The sequence below is a fragment of the Mytilus californianus genome, unplaced genomic scaffold (genome assembly GCF_021869535.1).
Source record: "Mytilus californianus isolate M0D057914Y unplaced genomic scaffold, xbMytCali1.0.p SCAF_18, whole genome shotgun sequence".
Lineage (NCBI taxonomy): Eukaryota > Metazoa > Mollusca > Bivalvia > Mytilida > Mytilidae > Mytilus > Mytilus californianus.
The window spans coordinates 2955597-2978783 of NW_026262666.1; the positions used below are offsets into that span (position 1 = coordinate 2955597).

The 23187-nt window shown below is 32.2% G+C and overlaps 1 protein-coding gene across 1 annotated transcript; it reads left to right on the top strand.

The window, feature by feature from the left end:
* The first annotated feature begins 397 nt into the window (after nucleotides 1-397).
* Nucleotides 398-22392, top strand: LOC127726568 (hsp90 co-chaperone Cdc37-like). Its single transcript, XM_052233972.1, has 11 exons — nucleotides 398-525; nucleotides 2320-2453; nucleotides 3552-3603; nucleotides 4505-4609; nucleotides 12577-12627; nucleotides 13460-13522; nucleotides 15436-15594; nucleotides 15925-16040; nucleotides 17871-17991; nucleotides 18406-18474; nucleotides 21190-22392. The coding sequence occupies exons 1-11, from the start codon at nucleotides 487-489 to the stop codon at nucleotides 21478-21480; spliced, it is 1200 nt and encodes a 399-aa protein (XP_052089932.1). The 5' UTR covers nucleotides 398-486; the 3' UTR covers nucleotides 21481-22392.
* Nucleotides 22393-23187: the final 795 nt, after the last annotated feature.

Sequence of the window (23187 nt, forward strand, 5' to 3'; positions counted from 1 at the left end):
ACATGCAGATAACATATGGTCTTCAGTTGTTTTATATCAAATACCTTGTATTCCTTGTACTCTACAGTGCAGATCAAAGGAAAATAAATTTTTGGTAGCAGCAATACAACATAAGTATTCAGCGAAATTTTCAACAAACTTTAACATAATCTTTTCAAATAATAATATACAACACTGAAGACAACAAAATAAAAAAAACAAGAGCGAACGGACTCAGGGCGAACAGGTATTAGGGCGAACAGGTACTAGGGCGAACAAGAATCGGGGCGAACGGACCCGGATTCCTCATCCCTACGCCCCTGCTTTACTACACTCTTAAAACAAGGATTTGTATAGTATACAAATCCTTGCTTAAAATACTGAAATAAATCCGCGATTTATTCATATCCGGTCCGATGATTTTTGCTATTAGAATCGCCCTACCCAAAAGCTTCCGGTTTTGATTTACGCTGAAAAAAATGACAAAGTGAAGGCCAGCTTACCAAAATGTCAACAATAAACTATAGCAAGTGGGATCACATTGAGGTAACATTGTAAATATTTATATAAATATTTATATAACATACGAGCAAATCTAGAAATTATAAATAAAATAAACAAACAGACTCATGTTTCATCTTTTTTGTTGCTGAAAATTATGCCGAGCATGGCCATGGCCATAACATAAAAAACCGAAAGAGACACAAAGGAAAACCCAATAACAATCATTTTATCAATATTTCTTTGTTAATTTGGTTATATTGTACATGTTCAAACGATCTACACCTAAATGCATATGTAATGCTTTGTACTGTTCTCAACAGTGGAAAGTTCTGGAAAACCCATGATTGAGTATGTATATGTATGTATGTTTTCCTTTATACTGCCTTCCTGGTGTAAGGAGGAACATTTAATCACTGTACTGGTTCAGAAATATAATGAGCATTATACCTTCCCAGTTCGTTCTCCTGCCTGTCCATAAAGAGTCTTATAACTACCACCATGACCAGAGAGTAACCCCCCCCCCCCCCCCCCCCCCAAAAAAAAAAGCCACCATCAGTTGTGGCCCATTTGAGTTCTTTTTTTATGAATAAATTATACCAGTTGAACCAATGTCACATGGGGTAAAATTGGGAATGATGACATTGAACAATAAATCCACTATTGTGACGTAATACAAAAACATGTACATTTGATCCAAATCATTTCCATTACCAGAAATACTCTTTTACTATATTCAGATTTCTCACATCATTTAAACGTTTTATTAGCTAACTGTATCCCTACATCTTTGAACTGATAAAGTAATTGTGACTGCTTGACATTTTTCAAACAACCATCTTTATTCTTATGTACATAATCCAACCCTGTCTAAAGAAATATATTAATTTATTAATTTTATCATTTAAAAAACAGTTATCGAAACAGTCATAAGGAATTTATCCCCATCATAATATTCATCTCTTAGCGCAACATACTGACAAAGGTTTTATGCCCAACAAACACACAAATGACATCAAATAAAGTCACCTAAACCAAACACTTTGACGGAAAGATAACGATTGGAATCAAGCATATTCCATAAGCATTGTGACATGGGAAAATCCAAGATTGCAATAGTTTTCTACACAATGCTCTATGCAATAAAACATACAAGCACACACACTCACCTGAATCTCTCATCCTCAAAGTATTAAATAAGGCTGGACTTCCATATCATGAAATCTCAAGTCTCATGGGATTTAAATTTAATCTACTGGTTCATTACAGTGTTAGGTACATGTACACCACCTGTCTAAAAGGACTCATATCTTGTTTGACTTACACCTGTTTATTAAATGTATGCTAAAATAGTATTTTGTCTTTTCTTTTTTCTTTTTTTTCTTCTTTAAGTTTCTAGCGATCCTTCAATTATTGAATATTATTCGCCGGGCGTCGACTATAAAATTTTATAATTTACATTGTAGCAAGAAAAATAAAAAGAAACAAAATCAAAAAATCAAAATATAATGTATGTGCATTTGAAAAATTTCATTTAGATAAAACTATATACATTTGATAACAAAATAGTTAGGGATAGAAAATGGGGATGAGAGCAGATTCTGAGATCATACTCTTGAATCCCTATACTGTCTTGATACAAGACAGGTTTGATTATTTCTAAGACTACATGGTCAATCTTACAACTGTGTTTGGTGGTTATGTTGATTGCTAGTGATTGATCTGAGGTACTAATACTCTGAAATACAATTAAAAAAAAGGACATGTGGGGTATAAGTCAATGAGACAGCAACCCAATTACATTTCTTACAAGTTGTGTCTTAATATAATTTATTTCAGATCTCTGATGATGAAGATGACACTCATCCAAACATTGACACTCCAAGTCTCTTCAGATGGCGTCACCAGGCACGTCTTGAAAGAATGGAACAACAGAAGAAAGAAAAGGAAGATTTAAGTAAAGGATTGACAGAGTAGGTTAAGTTTTTGTCTCATCTGTCAGAAAAATCAAGGAAGCAAGACTTTGGCATGCTGTTGTCTGCATCAGCAGCATAAAAAATTGTTAAAGTTTTTGATATTAAAAGCGACACAGGCTAGCTAGACAGACTGGTATCTCTGTGTTAACAGTGTGCATGTTAAAATTGCATACATTAGCATGGATTTGTAAGGGAGTTATCTTTCTCTTAAAAAGAGAAATACTTGTTGCATATTTATAAAAGCGATGTGGGGTATAAATTAATTAGACAACTACCCAATGACAGTTGACTTAAAAATCCAAAAGAAATCTATGAAATTGTTTTATTTTCAGAACACATAAAATGAATTTCAGCAGAAAATAAAATCAGTTTCATTTCATTTTTTTTCACTGTGAAACAAAAAGGGCAGGCCCTTTTGCCATGTATGCCAATGAAGTTTTTGTAATCATCAAAATGTCTGACGTTGAGAAAATATTTCTTTATTATATTTTATAATTAAAGAATCAAACGTTACACTTCTAATGCTATACATGCTATATGTCTATTCATTGTATTGCTTTTTACATTGTACATATAGTTTTAAGATTTATTGTTAAAATACAGTCATGACTAACAATTAATTTAATATAACCTTTATCATGTTTATGAATGTTCATTGTTAATTTAGAGCAGTTTTAAAAACCATTTAACATTAACAAATAAATTGAGATTTGTTATATTAAAATGAAAAACCGTTTCATAGAACTTTTTGTGTGTGTATTTGTTTTCAAGACAACTATACCTCATATCCTAGAGACCATATTCAGTGGCGGGTCCAGGTGAGGGCGTAATGGGCGTACGCCCCCCCCTCTTTTCTAAAAAAAAAAACAAAAAAACTATCGTAATCTGCTAATATTGTTACATTAGTGCATTTCTCAATTATTTTATTTTTTTTAGCAAAAAAAAGGTCCAAAAAAATTTTCGCCTCTTTCCACTCGGCCAAAGATTTGATTCTACGCCCCCTCTTTCAAATATCCTATAAACGCCCCTGATATTACCTTATTTCATATTCTTTCTAAAAATACAATAATCATATATATATTCTTATTTTTGTAGCTTTCAGCAGAAAAAAGTAGAAATTCAACAGAAACTGAAAGAAGCAGAAAAAGTAAGAATTACAAAAAAGAAAGGCATTTTTCCGTGTTTATTATGTGGTTGCATATATTATGTTACTTTGAATATTTTCATTAGTGCTATAATAATGAGATTTGGTATGATTGCAGATTAGTCAAATATCCACTACAGACCACATGACATTGATGTAAGCAACTATTGGTCACTGTATTGCCTTCAACAATGAGCAAACGTCCATACTGTACATAACTTTAAAAAGGCCATAGCATGACAAAATGTGTAAAGCCTGATTTATGCTTAAACAATAAACAAAAAAGCAAATATGACAAACAGCAATAAACTACAGCCACTGAATTACTGGTGCCGGACTTGGGCCAGGCACATATAGAATTAGGGGCCTTAAGAATGGCTTAAGTTTTTCATCTATATTGATTGCTAGCTGTCAACACTGAGTTTGTGAGTTCAAATTCTGCTTGTGGCAGGTGCTTTTGACTCCTTATCTAAAGCCTGAGAATGCCACTTTTCTTACCGAAGGTGGATGGTTCTCTGCGGATACTGGGGCTTCCTCCACCAATAAAAACCAGCTGCCACGATTTAACAAACATGCTTAGAGTGGCATTAAAACACTAACAATCAATAGAAAGATGCAGCACACTAAAATGCATGCTATTTGACAATGTGTTTCTTAGAAGATGAATGTAATATCACCATGACACACTGTTCTGACTAAGTGACAGATTGAATTTAATCAATGCTTTACATGTATGAACTAGCTGATGTGATCCTCAATTCTGCTTGTAATAAAAGATTTAATTAAATATTTAAATGGTTTTCCTAACACTAGAAAAATCTTGGAATTATATGTACATGATGTATAATGTAATATGTACCTTCACTATTTATTTAGCTGAAAATGCTTTTTATTGTTCTGATAGAACCAATTACCAGATATAAATACATTAAAACTTGAGATGAAAGAAATAGAACAACAGGAAGCAGATTGGCGAGCTAAAGAAGAAGAACTGAAGAAAAAAGAGAAGGTACTTACTTTAATTAAGAGTTTAATGTTTCTTTTTGTAATTTTATTTGGGTGTAAAAGCTTTGACCAAAGCACCAAAAACATGTGTGCACAATCAACACTTTTAAAATCCTATATTTCATATTACAAAAGGAACCATTCAAATCTTGTAATTACAATTATATGCTTTGCATTATTGTCATGGAAAGCATGTGCAGTCATGAATGTTTAATTTCAAGTATAGATTCTTATGAAACATACATGTAATGGAATTACTGCAGTGTAATTTTTTTGGTAAAATTTGGTCAAACTCACAAATTTGGTTGATTAAATTTTGTTTTCTTAATGTCCAGTGTCTAATATTTCATGCATATTAAGGATGAGCACAAATGAACAATTAGTACAATAGGTAGGCACTGTACTGGCCTATAGGATTTGTTTTGTCTGCCATTGGAAATGAGGGTATGTTGGATAGAGTCCGAAATTTTGCCTTGCAATAGGTCAACAAAAGACCCCCTTAAACATTTGTTGCAAAGGTCATTTAGAGAATTTAGAGAGTGTGGCTCTCTCTCTAAATGAGGCATCATATTTAATGTTTGCATCCTGATGTGGCTACCTATTTTCACATCCCACACAGCCGAACCGGTGGCCAACTTTAGTCAAGGTTTTACTGCCTGACAGGAGAAGTCCAAGGGATGACCAATATCTATATCTCAGTCAATTCTTCTTGAATTGCAGTGGTTGATTCATTAAAAAGTCAGTCTTATTATGTTGATTTTTTACAAAGAATGCTGATGATTATTGGTGTTTATATTTTCAATCTCTCTCTATCTCTCTCCTCAAAAGTTTACATTTAAGTAACTAGAGTTATACCCCTTTACATATATTATGGTAAAAGTAGTTCTAATTATTCATAAGTTACAATTTTTTTCGAGCCTGCGACTTTTGTCGTAGAAAGCTCGACATAGGGATATTGATCCGACGGCGGCGTTAGCTAACTTCTTAAAAACTTTATATTTTAGAAGGTGGAAGACCTGGATGCTTCATACTTTGTATATGGATGCCTCATGCTACGAAGTTTCCATCAGTCACATGTCCAATGTCCTTGACCTCATTTTCAGGGTTCAGTGACTACTTGAAAAAAAAGTTAACATTTTTTGTAATGTTAAATTCTCTCTTATTATAAGTAGTAGGATAACTATATTTGGTATGTGCGTACCTTGCAAGGTCTTCAGGCCCGTCAGACAGTTTTCACTTGACCTCGACCTCATTTCATGGTTAAGTTTTGGTGGTCAAGTCCATATCTTAGATACTATAAGCAATAGGTCTAGTATATTCGGTGTATGGAAGGACTGTAAGGTGTACATGTCCAACTGGCAGGTGTCATATGACCTTGACCTCATTTTCATGGTTCAGTGGTTATAGCTAAGTTTTTATACCACCGCAAAAAAATTTTGTGGTCGTATATTGGTATGACGTTGGCGTCGTCGTCGTCCGGCGTCGACGTCTCCGGCGTCGTCCTCCGAAGACACATTGGTTTTCGCACTCTAACTTTAGTTTAAGTGAATGGATCTTTTTGAAATTTGACCATAAGGTTAAATACCACAAAAGGAAGGTTGGGATTGATTTTGGGGGTTATGGTACCAACAGTTTAGGAATTAGGGGCCAAAAAGGGGCCAAAAATAAGCATTTTCTAGTTTCCAGACAATGACTGTGGAACGGTGTATGGATCTCTCTGAAATTATACTTTAAGTTTCCATACCACAAAGGGATGGTTAGGATTTGCTTAGGGGGGTTATGGCTCAAACCGTTTAGGAATTAGGGGCAAAAAAGGGGGAAAAACAAGGTTGTCCTGGTTAATGGACAAATACTTTAGTACAAAACATAATTTAAAGCAGTGTAAGGGAGATAAATCAAATACATCATTGAAATTATCTCCCTTACACTGCTTTTAAATTATGTATAAAGTAATGGTTAATGAACAATAAAGATAATTTAAAACAGTGTAAGGGAGGTAATCCAAATACAACGTTTTGGTTACTTCCCTTACTCTGCTTTTAAATTATGTTTAAAGAAATGCATATTTATAAAGGAAGACCAGTAAAAATATCTGCAAATGTTGCATCTTTTTTTTTTACAAAAAAATTCATATGAAAGATTTGACACTATATTTTTAATTCTATTATAAAATAGATTAAGTTAGCACTATGGTAAATTTAAATGGGTAATTATGGTTGCCAACTCCATTGGAAATTTGAATTGAGATTATGACCATATCTTGAGGGAAAGAATTTTTTGGGGGGGAAAAGGGGGGGGGGGATAAAAAGAAATTGTGGGGGGTCAATTTTTTTCTCATTTCAGATTTCAGAAATTAAAAAGAATTATTCTTCAAATATTTTTTTTTTTTCAAATTTCAAATATTGAAAAATTTCAAGAAGTAATCTTTAATTGCCCAGTATGGCGCATTAGATTTGTAAAATCTTTGATCACATTTATTTATTTGTTATGCCGAATCTAACAGTGTATTTAGATTTTTAATTTTGGGTCCAGTTTTCAAATTGGTCCACATTAAGGTCCAAAGGGTCCAAAATTAAACTTTGTTTGATTTTAGCAAAAATTGAATATATGAGGTTCTTTGATATGCTGAATCTAAACATGTATTTAGATTTTTGATTTTTGGCCCAGTTTTCAAGTTGGTCCAAATTGGGGTCCAAAATTAAACTTTGTTTGATTTCAACAAAAATTGAATATGTGGGGTTCTTTGATATGCTGAATCTAACCATGTATTTAGATTTTTTATTTGTGGACCCCTTTATCAAAAGGGTCCAAAATTAAACTTTGTTTGATTTCATCTAAAATTGAATTATTGAGGTTCTTTGATATTCCAAATCTAACCGAGTATTTAGATTTTTAATTTTGGGTCCTGTTTTTTTAATTGGTCTACATTACGGTCCAAAGGGTCCAAAATTAAACTTAGTTTGATTTTAACAAAAATTGAATTCTTGGGGTTCTTTGATATGCTGAATCTAAACATGTGTTTAGATTTTTGATTATGGGCCCAGTTTTCAAGTTGGTCCAAGATAGGGTCCAGTATTTAAACTTTGTTTCATTTCAACAAAAATTGAATATATGAGGTTCTTTGATATGCTGAATCTAAACATATATTTAGATTTTTGATTATGGGCCCAGTTTTTAAGTTGGTCCAAATTGGGGTCCAAAATTAAACTTTGTTTGATTTGAACAAAAATTGAATATATGAGGTTCTTTGATATGCTGAATCTAACCATGTATTTAGATTTTTTATTTGTAGGCCCCGCTATCAAATTGGTTCATATTGAGGTCAAAAGGGTCCAAAATTAAACTTTGTTTGATTTCATCAAAAATTGAATTATTGGGGTTCTTTGATATGCCAAATCTAACCGTGTTTTTAGATTTTTAATTTGGGTCCCGTTTTTTAAATTGGTCTTCATTGAGGTCCAAAGGGTCCAAAATTAAACTTAGTTTGATTTTAACAAAAATTGAATTCTTGGGGTTCTTTGATATGCTGAATCTAAACATGTGTTTAGATTTTTGATTATGGGCCCAGTTTTCAAGTTGGTCCAAGTTTGGGTCCAAAATTAAACTTTTTTTTATTTCAACAAAAATTGAATATATTGGGTTCTTTGATATGCTGAATCTAACCATGAATTTAGATTTTTTATTTGTGGGCCCCGCTATCAAATTGGTTCATATTGAGGTCAAAAGGGTCCAAAATTAAACTTTGTTTGATTTCATCAAAAATTGAATTATTGGGGTTCTTTGATATTCCAAATCTAACCGTGTATTTAGATTTTTAATTTTAAGTCCCTTTTTTTAAATAGGTCTACATTAAGGTCCAAAGGGTCCAAAATTAAACTTAGTTTGATTTTAGCAAAAATTGAATTCTTGGGGTTCTTTGATATGCTGAATCTAAACATGTGTTTAGATTTTTGATTATGGGCCCAGTTTTCAAGTTTGTCCAAGTTGGGGTCCAAAATTAAACTTTGTTTGATTTTAACAAAAATTGAATATATGGGGTTCTTTGATATGCTGAATCTAACCATGTATTTTGATTTTGGACATTGGACCATAATAGGTAAATTAAAAAAATTCAAGTTCTTAGACCACATTCTTTCTGTGTCAGAAACCTATGCTGTGTCAAATATTTAATAACAATCTAAATTCAGAGCTGTATCAAGCTTGAATGTTGTGTCCATACTTGCCCCAACTGTTCAGGGTTCGACCTCTGCGGTCGTATCAAGCTGCGCCCCAGCGAAGCATTTTATTGTGTTTTGGTCTGTTTTTCTTATACTGTATGCAATAGGCCTACTATATTTGGTGTATGGAATGATTGTAAGGTGTACATGTCTAGCTGGCAGGTGTCATCTGACCTTGACCTCGTTTTCATGGTTCAGTGGTCAAAGTTAAGTTTTTTGAGTTTTGGTCTTTTTTTCTAATACTATATGCCATAGGTCAACTATATTTGGTGTATGGAAATATTTTATGATCTATATGTCAGTCACGCAGGTTTTATATTACCTTGACCTCATTTTCACGGTTCATTGATCAGTGTTAAGTTTTTGTGTTTTGGTCTGTTTTTCTTAAACTATAAGCAATAGGTCAACTATATTTGTTATATGGAAGAATTGTTAACTGTACATGTCTGCCTGGCACGGTTCATCTGACCTTGACCTCATTTTCATGGTTCATTGGTCAATGTTTAGTTTTCTTGGTTAATGTTAAGTTTATGTGACAGTTGTAATAAAGCTTTATATTTAGGACTATCAACATATATATCAATGATTAGTAAAGAAGGCGAGACATTTCAGTGTGTGCACTCTTGTTAAAACTTGTTTTAGAAATAAAAAATCCTCTTGAAATCATGTTTTCAAACTCGATTTAAGACCAAAATCCATAATGAAAAAAATGTATGTTGTATAGTACAATCAAGGTGATTAAGTTAAAAATCACTTTTATTGATGAATTTTCTACAGTGACTGATTGTGGGTGATTAAACTATTATTTGTTACCAAGGTTGCAATGAATTATCATGATTTCCCAGTGGAATTTAAACAGATTATTTCACATGTGAAATAACTCCGATAATTTCACTCCTGTGATGTCGCACAAAATTGGGTGTTGTCGATGATGTTGCATCAAAACGATTTGAAAATGCATGGAAAAAGATATAGATTTTATATTTTCTACTTTAATTCTATTAAGAACCACACGTTCAATGTAATGAAAACAATAATTCATCAAAGAATTCAAATATCAAAAAAATATTCAACTTATGACTGAACAACACTGATAGTTAACTTTTTAATTGCCTTGCATGCATTTGTGAATGAATGTGTTGTTCGGTTACTCCTTTAAAGGGGCAATAGCTGTCAAATTCTTGTTCACCAATTTGATTCAAATTCTCATATTCGACATATAACATACTAAAATGAATATCCAAATAAAAAAAAAAGTCTAAAATAAACAATTAACGATGCATAAACACGAAATTATGTATCAGCATTTCGTGTGTATTTTAGTCTAGATGCCATTTAATGAACCATTGAGGTGACCTTCCGTAGACTGCCGACAGTTATATAACCTGTTTTAAACATGAACATAGATATAAACATGATAAATAGATAGCGAACTCGTGCAATTGGATTTTCTAGGTCTGTTTGATTTCATATTATAGGTTAAAACAATATATTAATAATCGTTTTTACCTGTATAAGAATGAGTTTTTGTAGATCGAATCAGTCAATCAAATGGTTTACCCTTGTTTCACTTTCAATGTTGTCATTCTTTTCCTTTTGCCAGCTGAACACGCCTAGTTCATGCATAACCCATCTCTAGCTAAGAGGTTCAATTAAGGTTCACATGAATACAGAATTAATGAGGTTGAATTATTCACTTGCAAGTGAATAATTCATTAGCAATGTTTCTGTGCTTATTTTGACAAAACTGAACCAAACTGGCTGCTTAAAGTGAATTTTTATTTCACTATTTCACTTTCATTAATGATTGGACAAAAATAATCACATTTTATTTTTTTCTTTATCTCGTAGCTAGTGCCCCTTTAATATTTTTTCATATTTAAATTCTTGTATTAGTTATTCTATAAATATCTTATAAACTCCATTGATATTAAATGACATATTTATAACCAGCAATCTTCATGTTTCTGAGAGGTTCAGTCAACATCAGCTGAGTGCTTTTTAACTGATTGAGTCTATGTATACTGTAAAGTATTTTAAATAATTCTGATGTAAATAGGAGGAAATGCTTTAGAAAAGACAATAGAAAAATATAGCCTCCCTGATCACCTGAGTTAGCACTGTGGTTCTGGTCACTCAATTTCTATTTTTTTTTTGCATTTTTATACGACCGCAAAAAATTATAAGCGTCGTATAATGCTATGGTGTCGTCGTTGGTGTTGTCCGAAGACACATTTTAAGTGAATGGATCTCTAAGAAATGTTACCAGAAGGTTCAATACCACAAAATTAAGGTTGGGATTGATTTTGGGGGTTATGGTACCAACAGTTTAGGGATTAGGGGCCAAAAAGGGGCCAAAAACAAGCATTTTTGTAGTTTCCAGACAATAACTTGTGTGTGAGTGTATAGATCTCTCAGAAATTGTACCACAAGGTTCCATATCACAAAGGGAAGGCTGGGATTTAGTTTTGGGGTAATTGCCCCAAAGGTTCAGGAATTAGGGGCAAAAAAGGGGCCAAAAACAAGCATTTTTATAGTTTCCAGAGAGTAACTTTTGTTTAAGTGTATGGATCTCTCTAAAATTGTACTTCAAGGTTCCAAATCATTTCAAAAAGTTTGGGGGGATTATTTTTTCCGATTTTTTTGGGGGGTTCATATTTTTTTTCTTCAAAATTTTTGAAATTTCAAATGATTGCACCGTATTGCACAATAGCAAGAAATCTTCAATTGCACAGTATTGCGCAACAGCACAGATGAAATCTTCTTACTGTGTAATTAAACAAGGGAAAACCTTCTTATGACTGATTGCCACGTGAAATCTTCTTACTGTGTAATTAAACAAGGGAAAACTGATTTGGTATATAGTTCTAATAACTTAGATAGCAGCATAAATATGTTTTTCTTTTGTTTAGAACATATTATTTTTTACATTTAATTGTCAGGGGACTTACTTAAATGAGTGATTTTCTAAATCACTGATTCAAGTAACATTATGTCCATGAAGGTGGGAAGTAAGAGTTGTCTTTCTTTAATAATCACCTATTTAAGTAGTACAAATTAATCACTAGACTAAGTGATTTAATTTTATTGTAGCTTTAAATATAGAATACTAATGATCCAGGGACTAATTATGTTGCTAAAATTATCAGAACCAACATCTGTGTTGATAGGATGACCGGGTCATGTCAGGTGATGACCTTGTACTAAATCTAGGATAATGACATAAAAATCACTTGTTTTAGTAACATACCTCAATTTCCTTCCAAAAAATCACTTCTTTAAGTATCATTATTTTAATAACCCCCCACTAATTTCAACAGCCCCGAACAGTGAAATTTGATCGCAAATAGTAGAATTTTATTACATAATCTATAAGATGAAACCTTGAATTATACAAGAAAAATACTCCCACTGCTGGGAAAAATCTGTTAAGAAAGTATCAGTTCATTATGTAAAGCCATTTTTATAGCATTTTTTCAACAAAAATAGAATTTGCAGCTAAATGATTGCATCAAAGGAATAAACCTTGCTGCTTAAAAGAAGCAAAAAGTTCATTTTTTTTTCAATTTTACTAATGAAAAGATATATCCAAAACCTATGTGTTTAAAATTTTGGTAAAACTATAAAATCACAATTTGTGACAAAACTTTGGATTTGCTACTTAAATAAGTATTTTAAAAATCACTTATTTCAATAAGTCCCCTGACTGATCAATTGTATAAAATAGTTAAGATGTTTCTTTCTTTTTTTTCAGTTGACTCCATTAAATATAGACACTATTTGTCATGATGGAAAATCAAAAACTGTAAGTAAAATAGAATTTTGTGTTGTTCCCTTGCCCCAAGTCCTAGTATGAAAACACAAGTTCAACCACATGATGATTTTTCCTTGTTCCTAATATTTGAAGAAGAAAAATAACCAAAACATGCAAATACAAAAAATGGACATATAGATAAATGGAAATTCGAGATAATTAATGAGACACTAAACTGCAACACGAGTTCAGCTGACATCCAGCAACACAAAAGTCACCAACAAAGGTAACAAAATGTAGCTTTACTAGTGATTGGAGTGAAGCCTATAAGACAGAAACTTGCGACCTTTAAACCAAATACATTACTATTATTCTAATGCAATACTTAAATATTCAAAATAAAACATACGAACAATCAATGAAATATTGAATGTAATTGCTCAATGTTGTTGTCAATGTCTCCAACTGTCGACTATGAAATTGACCTTGAGATGTTGGCCAATGAAAAATGGTGTCACATATCATTTTGCCCTAGAGATATAGAATACCTTTATGCTCTTTGCAGTCATGTTTGAAAACACAAAATTGTAAAAAGATTTTGTGCAGAATGATTTGACACCATATAACAATGCCATTATTTAAAAAAAGATTTGTAATGAAAAAACATTATTTCTGAAGAATGTTGACACTGTGTTATGTAATTTACAAGAAAAAAGCTGAAAATGAAGTTAGATATGCATTTAAAAATGACATATGGCAGTTGATCTTGCACTCAAAGGTTGTTAATATATCATTCCGAGAAAGTTTAACATGTTGAAAACATTTGAGTGTGTCCACACTTGTTGTGTATTTCATCATTTAATTTGTTGATTTATCTTTACAGATAATAAATAAGATTGCGCCAAAGGTAGAAGTTTTAACAGAGGAAGAAAAGGCTGAAAGACAGGTAATGGTGCTCTGGAAACATATCATACAATATCTTGGAAAATAAAATTTGTTTGTGCAAGGTTTTGAAATAGATTGAAATATGAGACTTTCCAAGGACATACAGATTATTTTTCCTGCTTATAATAAGATTAGATTTATACATAAATCATTATGCTATGTTATTAAACTTAAGATTGATATATATATATATATATATTAAGGATACAAGTTTTTGGGAAAGTTTTATTTGTGCAAGGTTTAGAAAAATAGATTGAAATGGCAACTCAGATAGGTTGGTTACATTGAAAATGTCCAGAAAAGTTAGTGGAAGGATCCAGTCAAAGATAAAAAAAATCTTTTTTTGCAAATCATGTTAGATTTACTAAGCCAATGGACAGAAGAAAGAGTACATTGTGGTGTTAACACACAAGATTTGTAGGTTAAAAAAAACAACAAAAGTAACAATTGTTAGTCATAGACAAAATAATGTATTGCTGTAAAAAAAAACCTCATTTTGCCATTGATCTTCTTGTTGCTAGCGTCTTATTGTTTTATACATGAAAAACACTGGTAATATGATGTAACCATGAGACAGTCAAAAGAATTGCAGGAAAACAAGATTTTTATTGTCTCGCCTTTTGTCGCAGTATCTGAGACATAGGGATTCCTATCCGTTGACACGACTGCTTAAACTATTTGTATAAAGCTTTATATTTCCAAAGGTTGAAGACCTGGATGCTTCATACCTTGTATGCAGAAACCGCATGTTACGAAGTTTCTGTCTGTCATATGTCCATTGTCCTTGACCTCATTTTCATGGTTGAGTGACTGCTTGAAAAAACAAATTTTAGTTTTTTGTGAATTTTTCGCTTATGAGAAGTAGAGTAACTATATTTGGTATATGGGTTCTTTGCAACTTCTACATGTCAGTCAGACAGGGATCACCTGACCTCAACCTCATTTCATAGATCAGTGATCAAGGTCAAAGTTTCATGATTAGGTCAATTTCTCTGATACTATAAGCAGTAGGTTAACTATATGTGGTGTATGGAATGATAATAAGGGGTACAAGTTAGCCTGGCAGGTTTCCCCTGACCTTGACCTTTTTCATGGTTCATTGGTCAATGTTAATTTTTTGTGTTTTGGTCTGTTTTTCAAGTACTATAAGCAATAGATCAACTATATTTGGTGTATGGAATGATTGTAAGGTGCACATGTCTGTATAGCGTGTATCATCTAATCTTGACCTCATTTTCATGATTCATTGGTTAATGATAAGTTTTTGTGTTTTGGTCTGTTTTTAAAATATTAATAGCAATAGGTCAGCTATATATGGTGCATGGACTAATTGTAAGGTGTACATGTCTTTCTGGCAGGTATTGTCTGAACTTGACCTCATTTTTATGGTTCATTGGTCAGTGTTAAGTTTTTGTTTTTTGGTTTGTTTTTCAATTACCATAATCAATTGGTCAACTATATTTGGTGTATGGAATTATTTTAAAGTGTACATGTATGTCTGTCTGACTGGATTTATACGACCTTGACCTCATTATCATCGCTCTTGAAAAATGTTAAGTTTATGTGATACTTGTTGTAAAACCTTTATTTTTAAGACTTTCAACATCAAATCAATGGTCAGTAAAACAGGCAAGACATTTCAGCATGTGCACTCTTGTTTCACATTTCAAATCCATTTTAGATGTCTTTAATGTATATCGTATTGAAGATGGAAAAATTTAAAAGCAGACAATTTTGTTGGGTTTTAATTTTGTTTAATATTTTGTGAATAAATATTTTTCAGAAAATTAAAACCATATGAACAATTAACACAAGAGAACATCTCTGTTTCTTGAAACTAAGAAAGAAAGTCTCCATAAAATTAATTGTTTATATAGATTCTTGCTATAGTGGTATGTTTCTTTCTATTCATAGCAAGAATTTGTAAAGAAGAACAAAGAAAAAGTAAAGAAGTTTGGAATGTTGAGACAGTATAAAGATAGTCAGCAATATCTTACGGATAATCCAGAGTTAGTTTGTGAAGAATCGGCAAATTATCTCGTCATCTGGTGTATTGACTTAGAAATGGAAGAGGTTAGTGTCAGGTCCCCTATCATTGTCACCTTTTTTCTTTCAAAAACTATGAAAAATAACAAGGATTTTATAAGATTTTCAAAAATTATTTTTGAATTATATGTAATGAAATTATAGAAAAGTAGTGTTAGTGAGCACCACATGGATAAAACCAGAGAATTCGAAATATCTCACAAAATAGCAAATCAAGATAAGCTAAAATCCTGAAACAAATATGATATATTTTCATAAATATATGATAAGGGAGACAACTTGTGTTTCTTTAATATACATGATTTTCATTTCAGTAAGGTAAATTTATTACTTAGATAATGTTTTGTTTTCTTTCAGAAACATGAATTAATGTCCCATGTAGCTCATCAGCTGATTGTATTGAACTTTATCTTAGAATTGGCAAAATCCATGGATATCCATCCAAGAGGATGTGTGGCACCATTCTTTAACAGGTATGTTGTGAGAACAAATTAAACCATGTGTTGTATTATTTCCATATCAATTTTTGATTTGTAAACTGTACAATAAAATGAATATATATTTTGATGTGATCACCATTTGTCTCTCAAAGCATAAAAAACTTTGAAGTTTTAGAAATACAGAAAAATAACAAAATTTGTCAAAATACTGTAAATTCATCATGAATATTTTTTGAGAAAAAAAAATTTGCACAGGTACTGCCAAAAAAATAATTGCACACAAAATTACAAATTAAAATAACTGGTTAAAACTTCAGATTTGATGATGTCCACACCTTGTGTGAATTCACTAAAACTGTCACAAAAATCTGAAGATTTCTGGTGATAGTTGCATATTTGATCACATCTTTGCTAGCCAAGGGTTACGATCCAGTTCCCTCCTCTCCACCCTTGGCATATTATGCCAACATTTGTGATTACAATGCTGCGCCATCCACCGGTGGATAAAAGTCACGCCCATTCCAACATCATCATTCTTGACCAATGGCAGCACTTGAACCCTCTTCAGTGTTGAGGTGTAAAAATGGTTGTGTCTAGTGTTTACAAATTTCGTGACGCAGGGACTGAAAATATATGTTGACATTCCAACATTTATGCGAGAAACATACCCAGGAACTTCAATTAGTTAATTTAGAACACTAAAATTGTCACCAAATATCGTTCTACGTTTTGGGGGTAAAGATTTTTGCACAGTCATCACATGGCAATTGTTTATTTACATTTTCTACATTTACACGTAATCATCTTAAAGGTGCTTTTTGATTGGATGCAGCCAGATACAACTGCGACCAATAGAAATCATTACCTTGTGTCTCCGAAATTCTATCTCAATCCGCCAAGGGTGGAGAGGAGGGGACTGGATCGTAACCCTTGGCTAGCGGAGATGATTTGATCAAGTAAATAGAGAATAATGATGTTACCATCAACTGGCTTAAATCTGATAAATTATACCAATTCAAGGAATGCAGATGAATCTGATTTCAGCATGACATGTACCAAACTGAAGAATTGCAGAGAAAAAATGTTCAAAAACTGTATTGTTGTAACACCCTTTTTAGCTCACCTGGCTCTTGTTTCTGATTTTGTTAAATTAAACTTATGCTAAGCAGTAGGCAAAAAGTGCATATTAGATGTTACAAGATGTATAGAATGAATTAGTTAGAATTCATCATGTAATTAGTTTGAGTACAAAAATAGATAATAATGGAGACAACTTATTTTTTCAATAAGAATGTTTTGTGGACTTGATTGTTGTCTTTTCATCTTTTTTTAATAAATTCTGTCAGCTTTGCTTCATCTCATGATTTTTTATTCCCCTTTTGTATCATTTGCCTCTACTTTTTTTTAATACATTTATGAAGATTTAACATGGGAGATAACTCTATAAGCCTCTGTATCATAAATGTTGCTTGTTTACTGTTTGTGCAATTCATTTAATCATGACATACACTAAAGTAAAACTAAAGTAACTGCACTTACCTGATAACATAGAACTTCAATAGTTGAGAAATTGCATTAAATCATGCAGTGTACTTAAGTTAAATTGAGGAATTGCATTTACCTGATGATAAACTCGCACCTTTCCTCAATGGTTGAGGATAAAATTCATGTAATCATGACATGTGCTAAAATGAACCTAAAGAAATGCATTGAACAGACAACCTGAGATCCTTACTCAGTGATGCTAATTACTTATTTACTTACTCAGCCTTTAACTCCCCCAGGCCATTGACGAACTCCCTCCATGTAACTCGATACAAATAAGGGATGTTAATTGCATGATTTGATTTTTTTTTACTGTAGAATACAAATGGGAGAAAAACAGTATATGGAAGCATTTAACAGTGAACTAGATGCTTTTAAAGAAAGAGTTAAAATTCGAGCCAAAGAAAAACTAGATAAAGCTATACAGGAATATGAAGAGGTATAGTAAAGCATTAAGAATAAACACCAGTGATATAAAACAAATATAACAGTTAATTAACGGAACTCATACAATTGGTATATTTTTTACCTGAATTCTAAGGGTAGATACATGGTACAATATATTTCTGACTTATATTGGTTGATGATTATTGTTACATCTAAACTGAGGTGTGAATTTTTTTAAATAAAGAAGGTTGGAACAATCAATTTGGATATTTTTAATAGATCTGACTTGATCTTTAATTAACTTTCATTTCTTTGATTGTTGTTTTGTTAAAGAACATTTAGTGGCAAATATTTCTTTCATATTCTGGGTCAATTGACCATCTGATAGGCTGATAAAATGATTTTTTTGAAAGAAGAAAAGAAAACCCAAATTTTTTAATGTTAATACAATGTTATGATTTTACAGGAAGAGAGACAGAAAAGATTAGGACCAGGTGGATTGGACCCAGTTGAAGTCTTTGAATCTTTACCACAAGTAAGGCCTAATATTTTGGTCTCTTTTTAACTTATTTGTTGAACTTTGTTTTATCTGAATAAATAAAAATGTTGGTTCAATGTCAATGAGACATCAACCCAATGACAAAAACAACCAAGCAATGGGGTCAAAGGGCAACATGTAATCCTGAAGAATAGAAGTGTCCATACAGTATGACAAGCTCATAATCAAGAGTCCAATAGAAGGGAATACATTAAACAGAAACAATCTAAGATATGTCCCCGTCATCAATGCGATAAATATAAAAAACATTAAGATATGACTCTAGAAAGCCACAAACGAGGATGCAGGCACTGAAATAAGTTGCAGGGTTTAACCCTTTTGCCACCTAGTCCTGGTTTACCGGGATTCACGCTTCAGACAGCTGACGATGAGTCTTGTTTTACCGGGCTCGGAATACCTCTTTTACATTTCCCGCTCAAAACATTGCAAACATGTGTCATCTTTCTTTGTTGATACCCCGATGAAAGTGTAAACATGGCGATTCTGTTTGTTGAAAACCGTGTCAAAATCAGATGAAATTCACAGAATTTATGAGAATTTGAAATAAGGGAACATTTTTTTAAAAAGAATATGGAAGAATTGAAGCCAGACTAGTATACTTTTTTGACATAAAATGCCGTTTTATGTACAAAACACTTGGAATGGACATCGTTCAGTGTAAGGAATTTGTACAGCCGCATTCAATTTTTCAAACTTATGCCGTTTTGGGTTAAAAAATTACGATTTTGGGTCAAAAAGTAGAATTTTGAGAATTCCACCTAAATAATGATGAAAATTTGAAATTTGAAATTTTTTATGAAGAAACAATTATCAAAACATGAACAAAACTGTGAACATGGTGTAAGGGAATGAAATAAAGACAAAAATAACTACACACTAGTTTTTATTATACGACCACGGTCGTTTATTGGTATGACGTTGGCGTTGTCGTCGTCGCCTTGGGCGTCATCGTCATCCGAAGACACATTGGTTTTCGCACTCTAACTTTAGTTTAAGTGAATGGATCTCTATGAAATTTTACCATAAGGTTCAATACCACAAAAGGAAGGTTGGGATTGATTTTAGGGGTTATGGTACCAACAGTTAAGGAATTAGGGGCAAAAAATAAACATTATTGTAACTTCCAGACATAACTTGTGTGTTAGTGTATGGATCTCTCTGACATTGTACCACAAGGTTCCATATCACAAAGGGAATGCTGGGATTGATTTTGGGGGTAATTACCTCAAAATTTTAGGAATTAGGGACCAAAAAAGGGGCAAAAAACAAGCATTTTTCTAATTTCATGACAATAACTTGTGTGTAAGTGTATGAATCTTTCTGAAATTGTACTACAAGGTTTCATATCACAAAGGGAAAGCTGGAATTGAGTTTGGGGGTAATTGCCCAAAACATTTAGGAATAAGGGGCCAAAAATAAGCATTTTTCTAGTTTCCAGACAATAACTTGTGTTCAAGTGTATGGATCTCTCTGAAATTGTACTGCAAGGTACCATACCACAGAGGGAAGGCTGGGATTGATAATGGGGGTAATTGCCGCAAAATTTTAGGAATTAGGGGCAAAAAAGGGGCAAAAAACAAGCATTTTTCTAGTTTCAGGACAATAACTTGTGTGTAAGTGTATGGATCTTTATGAAATTGTACTACAAGGTTCCATATCACAAAGGGAAAGCTGGGTTAGAGCTTGGAGGTAATTGCCCTAAACGTTTAGGAATTTGGGGCCAAAAAACAAGCATTTTTCTAGTTTCCAGACAATAACTTGTGTTCAAGTGTATGGATCTCTCTGAAATTGTACTGCAAGGTACCATACCACAAAGGGTAGGCTGGGATGGAGTTTGGGGGTGATGAATCATAAGGGGGTTCAAAAAATTTGGAGGGGGGGGATTTTTTTTTCCTTTTTTTCCTTTTTTTTTCTTTAAAATTTTCCATTTTAAATTGGTTATTTCTGATTTATATATAAAAGCAAATAATAATGATATGATTGGAATAGGTGAATTAAAATTTTTTTAGTTCTTAGACCACATTCATTCTGTGTCAAATATTTAATCACAATCCAAATTCAGAGCTGTATAAGCTTGAATGTTGTGTCCATACTTGCCCCAACTGTTCAGGGTTCAACCTCTGCGGTCGTATCAAGCTGCGCCCAGTGGAGCATTTTATTGACATTAATTATGAAGATCTCCCACTTGAGTCATAGTAGCCAGGGAAGCCATCGTCTCAGAGTAGCTTCTGTTGGGGCAGCTATGGGTGAAAGGGTTAAACAGATTTTTTTTAGAAATACCCCTTTTTTTACAGGAATCCATGGAATAACAAAATTTAACTAAAAAAGAACCTACAGTAGAAAGCAGAATAGAAAGATCACTAATAAAATAAAGGCATAGTAAAAAAAAACAAAATAAATGATAATTACTGTTTTAACCCTGCATCTTGTGCAAGACTGTAAAATATTAAATTATATTGTCAAGACTATAGAATTTTTACAACATTCTGCAACATAACCCATGTATTCTGATGAGGTGTTAAACATCCACAATTCAATCAATCCATCTATCGTAGATATCTTGATATGTATTTTATGGTCTTTCCTTAACTTTGAGGGCAATTGTTATGGTTTATCATTATGAAAATTGCACTCGATTGAAATTACTACATTCAAATAATATCAAGAAACATTCTTTTTTGTTTAATTTAGATTTTAAAAGATTGTTTTGATAAAAAAGACATTGCTCTGCTACAAAAAGTGGTGGCTGAAATGCCACAGGAAGAAGCCTCTTACCACATCAAAAGATGTGTGGATTCTGGTCTGTGGGTGCCAGGGGGTGGAGACCAAAGTACCGTGGGTGATGATGAGGGAGAAGAATATGATGAAATTAATGAAGGGGCTCTAGAACAGGAGTCAAAGAAAGAATCTGAGGATGGAAAAGGAAATAAGGAACCTGAAAAAGAAAAACCAAAACAAGTCTCTACAGAGGAGGTGGACTGAATATAGTTGTCTTATTTGTTGCTTAATGAATTTTTTTTATTAATGTATGTTATTATTACAACCTGAGAGATTTCTGTTCTTTTAGACATGAATTACAACTATTCAAAGCTTTATGGTTTATTCTAAGTATTGTTCCACTTAGATTACAATTAGTGTATAGTTTATGTACCTGATTGAACTGAGCATCCAATTTGGTGTTGATATACTTTAACCTGACTCAACCAGTTTGGTCATGAGTTATCAATGACAAGGGGAAATGGTTTTGAATGAGCTAAGTCAACTTTTGTTGTATCAATGGGATTAACTTACCTTTGTTTTCTCAAAGATAGACACTCATTTGTCTGGTTATTGTATCAATTGAAATGGTAACTTAAATGAATTGAAACCTTAGTGACTCCACAGTTTTCCATGACTCATACCCATTAAATTTTGAATTCAGTTGTTGATAGCTAAACATAATTGAAGTATAAAACTTGAACAGTCAAAAGAGGAAGACAAAGAAAGAGTCTATTAAAAACAAATTTAAAATTAGTAAAAGTAAATCTATTATTAAAAACAAATTCCCTTTTTTTAAATTGTTTTTGTTTACTTCTTAGGTTTAAACAATGCAATGTTCTCATTAGTGTTCATATTAGTTTTTGTATGGAATTATGATATGTTATTTTATATATCACTAACTAGATGAAGAATTTATTGTTTTTAAAATACACTTCATCTCAGTATTGAAAGAAATTGCTATAATAGATAATGATGCTCCAAAGTAGTTTAGTGGAGTATTTAGAAGAGTTCATTCATATGCATTATAAATATTGTTATTTGATCTTATAATTTCAGATTTAAGAACAAAAAGTTGTCAGGCCATTGTCATTTACTATCTGATAAATAAAAAAGCTTTAAGGCGTTATCATTTAATATGAAGATTATTATTTCTGCCCATCTCTTTGCAAAAGAAGTGTTTTGTTGATGCAATTATATTTGCATGATTTTGTTTCCACATTTAGAACAGATGAACAAATTAAGAAATGTGGTTCATACATAAATCAGGCAGTTACAAAAGTTGACAATAAAATAACTGTGATCTGCATAATCGAAAAGCTTCTCACTAATCTGTAAGCGGTATATCCCTGAAAGTCTCAACAGGTCATGAGCTTATTCAGAACAACCATTGTTGGATTTTTTTTACAGCAGTTTCTATAGTAATTTTCGAACTATTATTCCTATTGTGGGAATTTGCCATTGTTTTCAAAGTATAAAACATGAAAAAAGTTTTCTTGTATATTTAAAACAGATTCTAAAGATAAAGGGGAGTCTGGGAAACCAACAATGTGACAGCAACACATAAACACAAACCTGAAATACATCTATTAAAAGATCAAATAGCTACTTAAACTACATATATATTGTTCAAGATTTTCAAGTTTATCTGAAATAAGGTATAACTTTTCACTTGAATACCCAATATTTTTTTGTTTGGCTTTGTTGACAAGACGTTAGAAGTTGATTTTATAAGACATTGTTTGATTCAAGGGTCACTGATGATTCTTTTGTAGTCCAAACTCGTGTCTGGCATACACAATTATAAGCTTGGTATCTTTGATGAGTTTTTTTTCTTCAAAATATATATGTTGCAATAACTTGTATTGTATTGTTCATATTAATGTGAAGAAAAAAAACCCCATATTATTAGGATGATGCTTTGATTTAACA

Excerpts from the sequence above, each read along its gene's own strand:
- LOC127726568 (XM_052233972.1), top strand. The coding sequence starts at position 487 with ATGTCAACAATAAACTATAGCAAGTGGGATCACATTGAG. Across the intron at positions 16,041-17,870 it reads GTGGCACCATTCTTTAACAG|AATACAAATGGGAGAAAAAC; the intron begins GTATGTTGTGAG and ends TTTTTACTGTAG. Across the intron at positions 17,992-18,405 it reads CTATACAGGAATATGAAGAG|GAAGAGAGACAGAAAAGATT; the intron begins GTATAGTAAAGC and ends ATGATTTTACAG.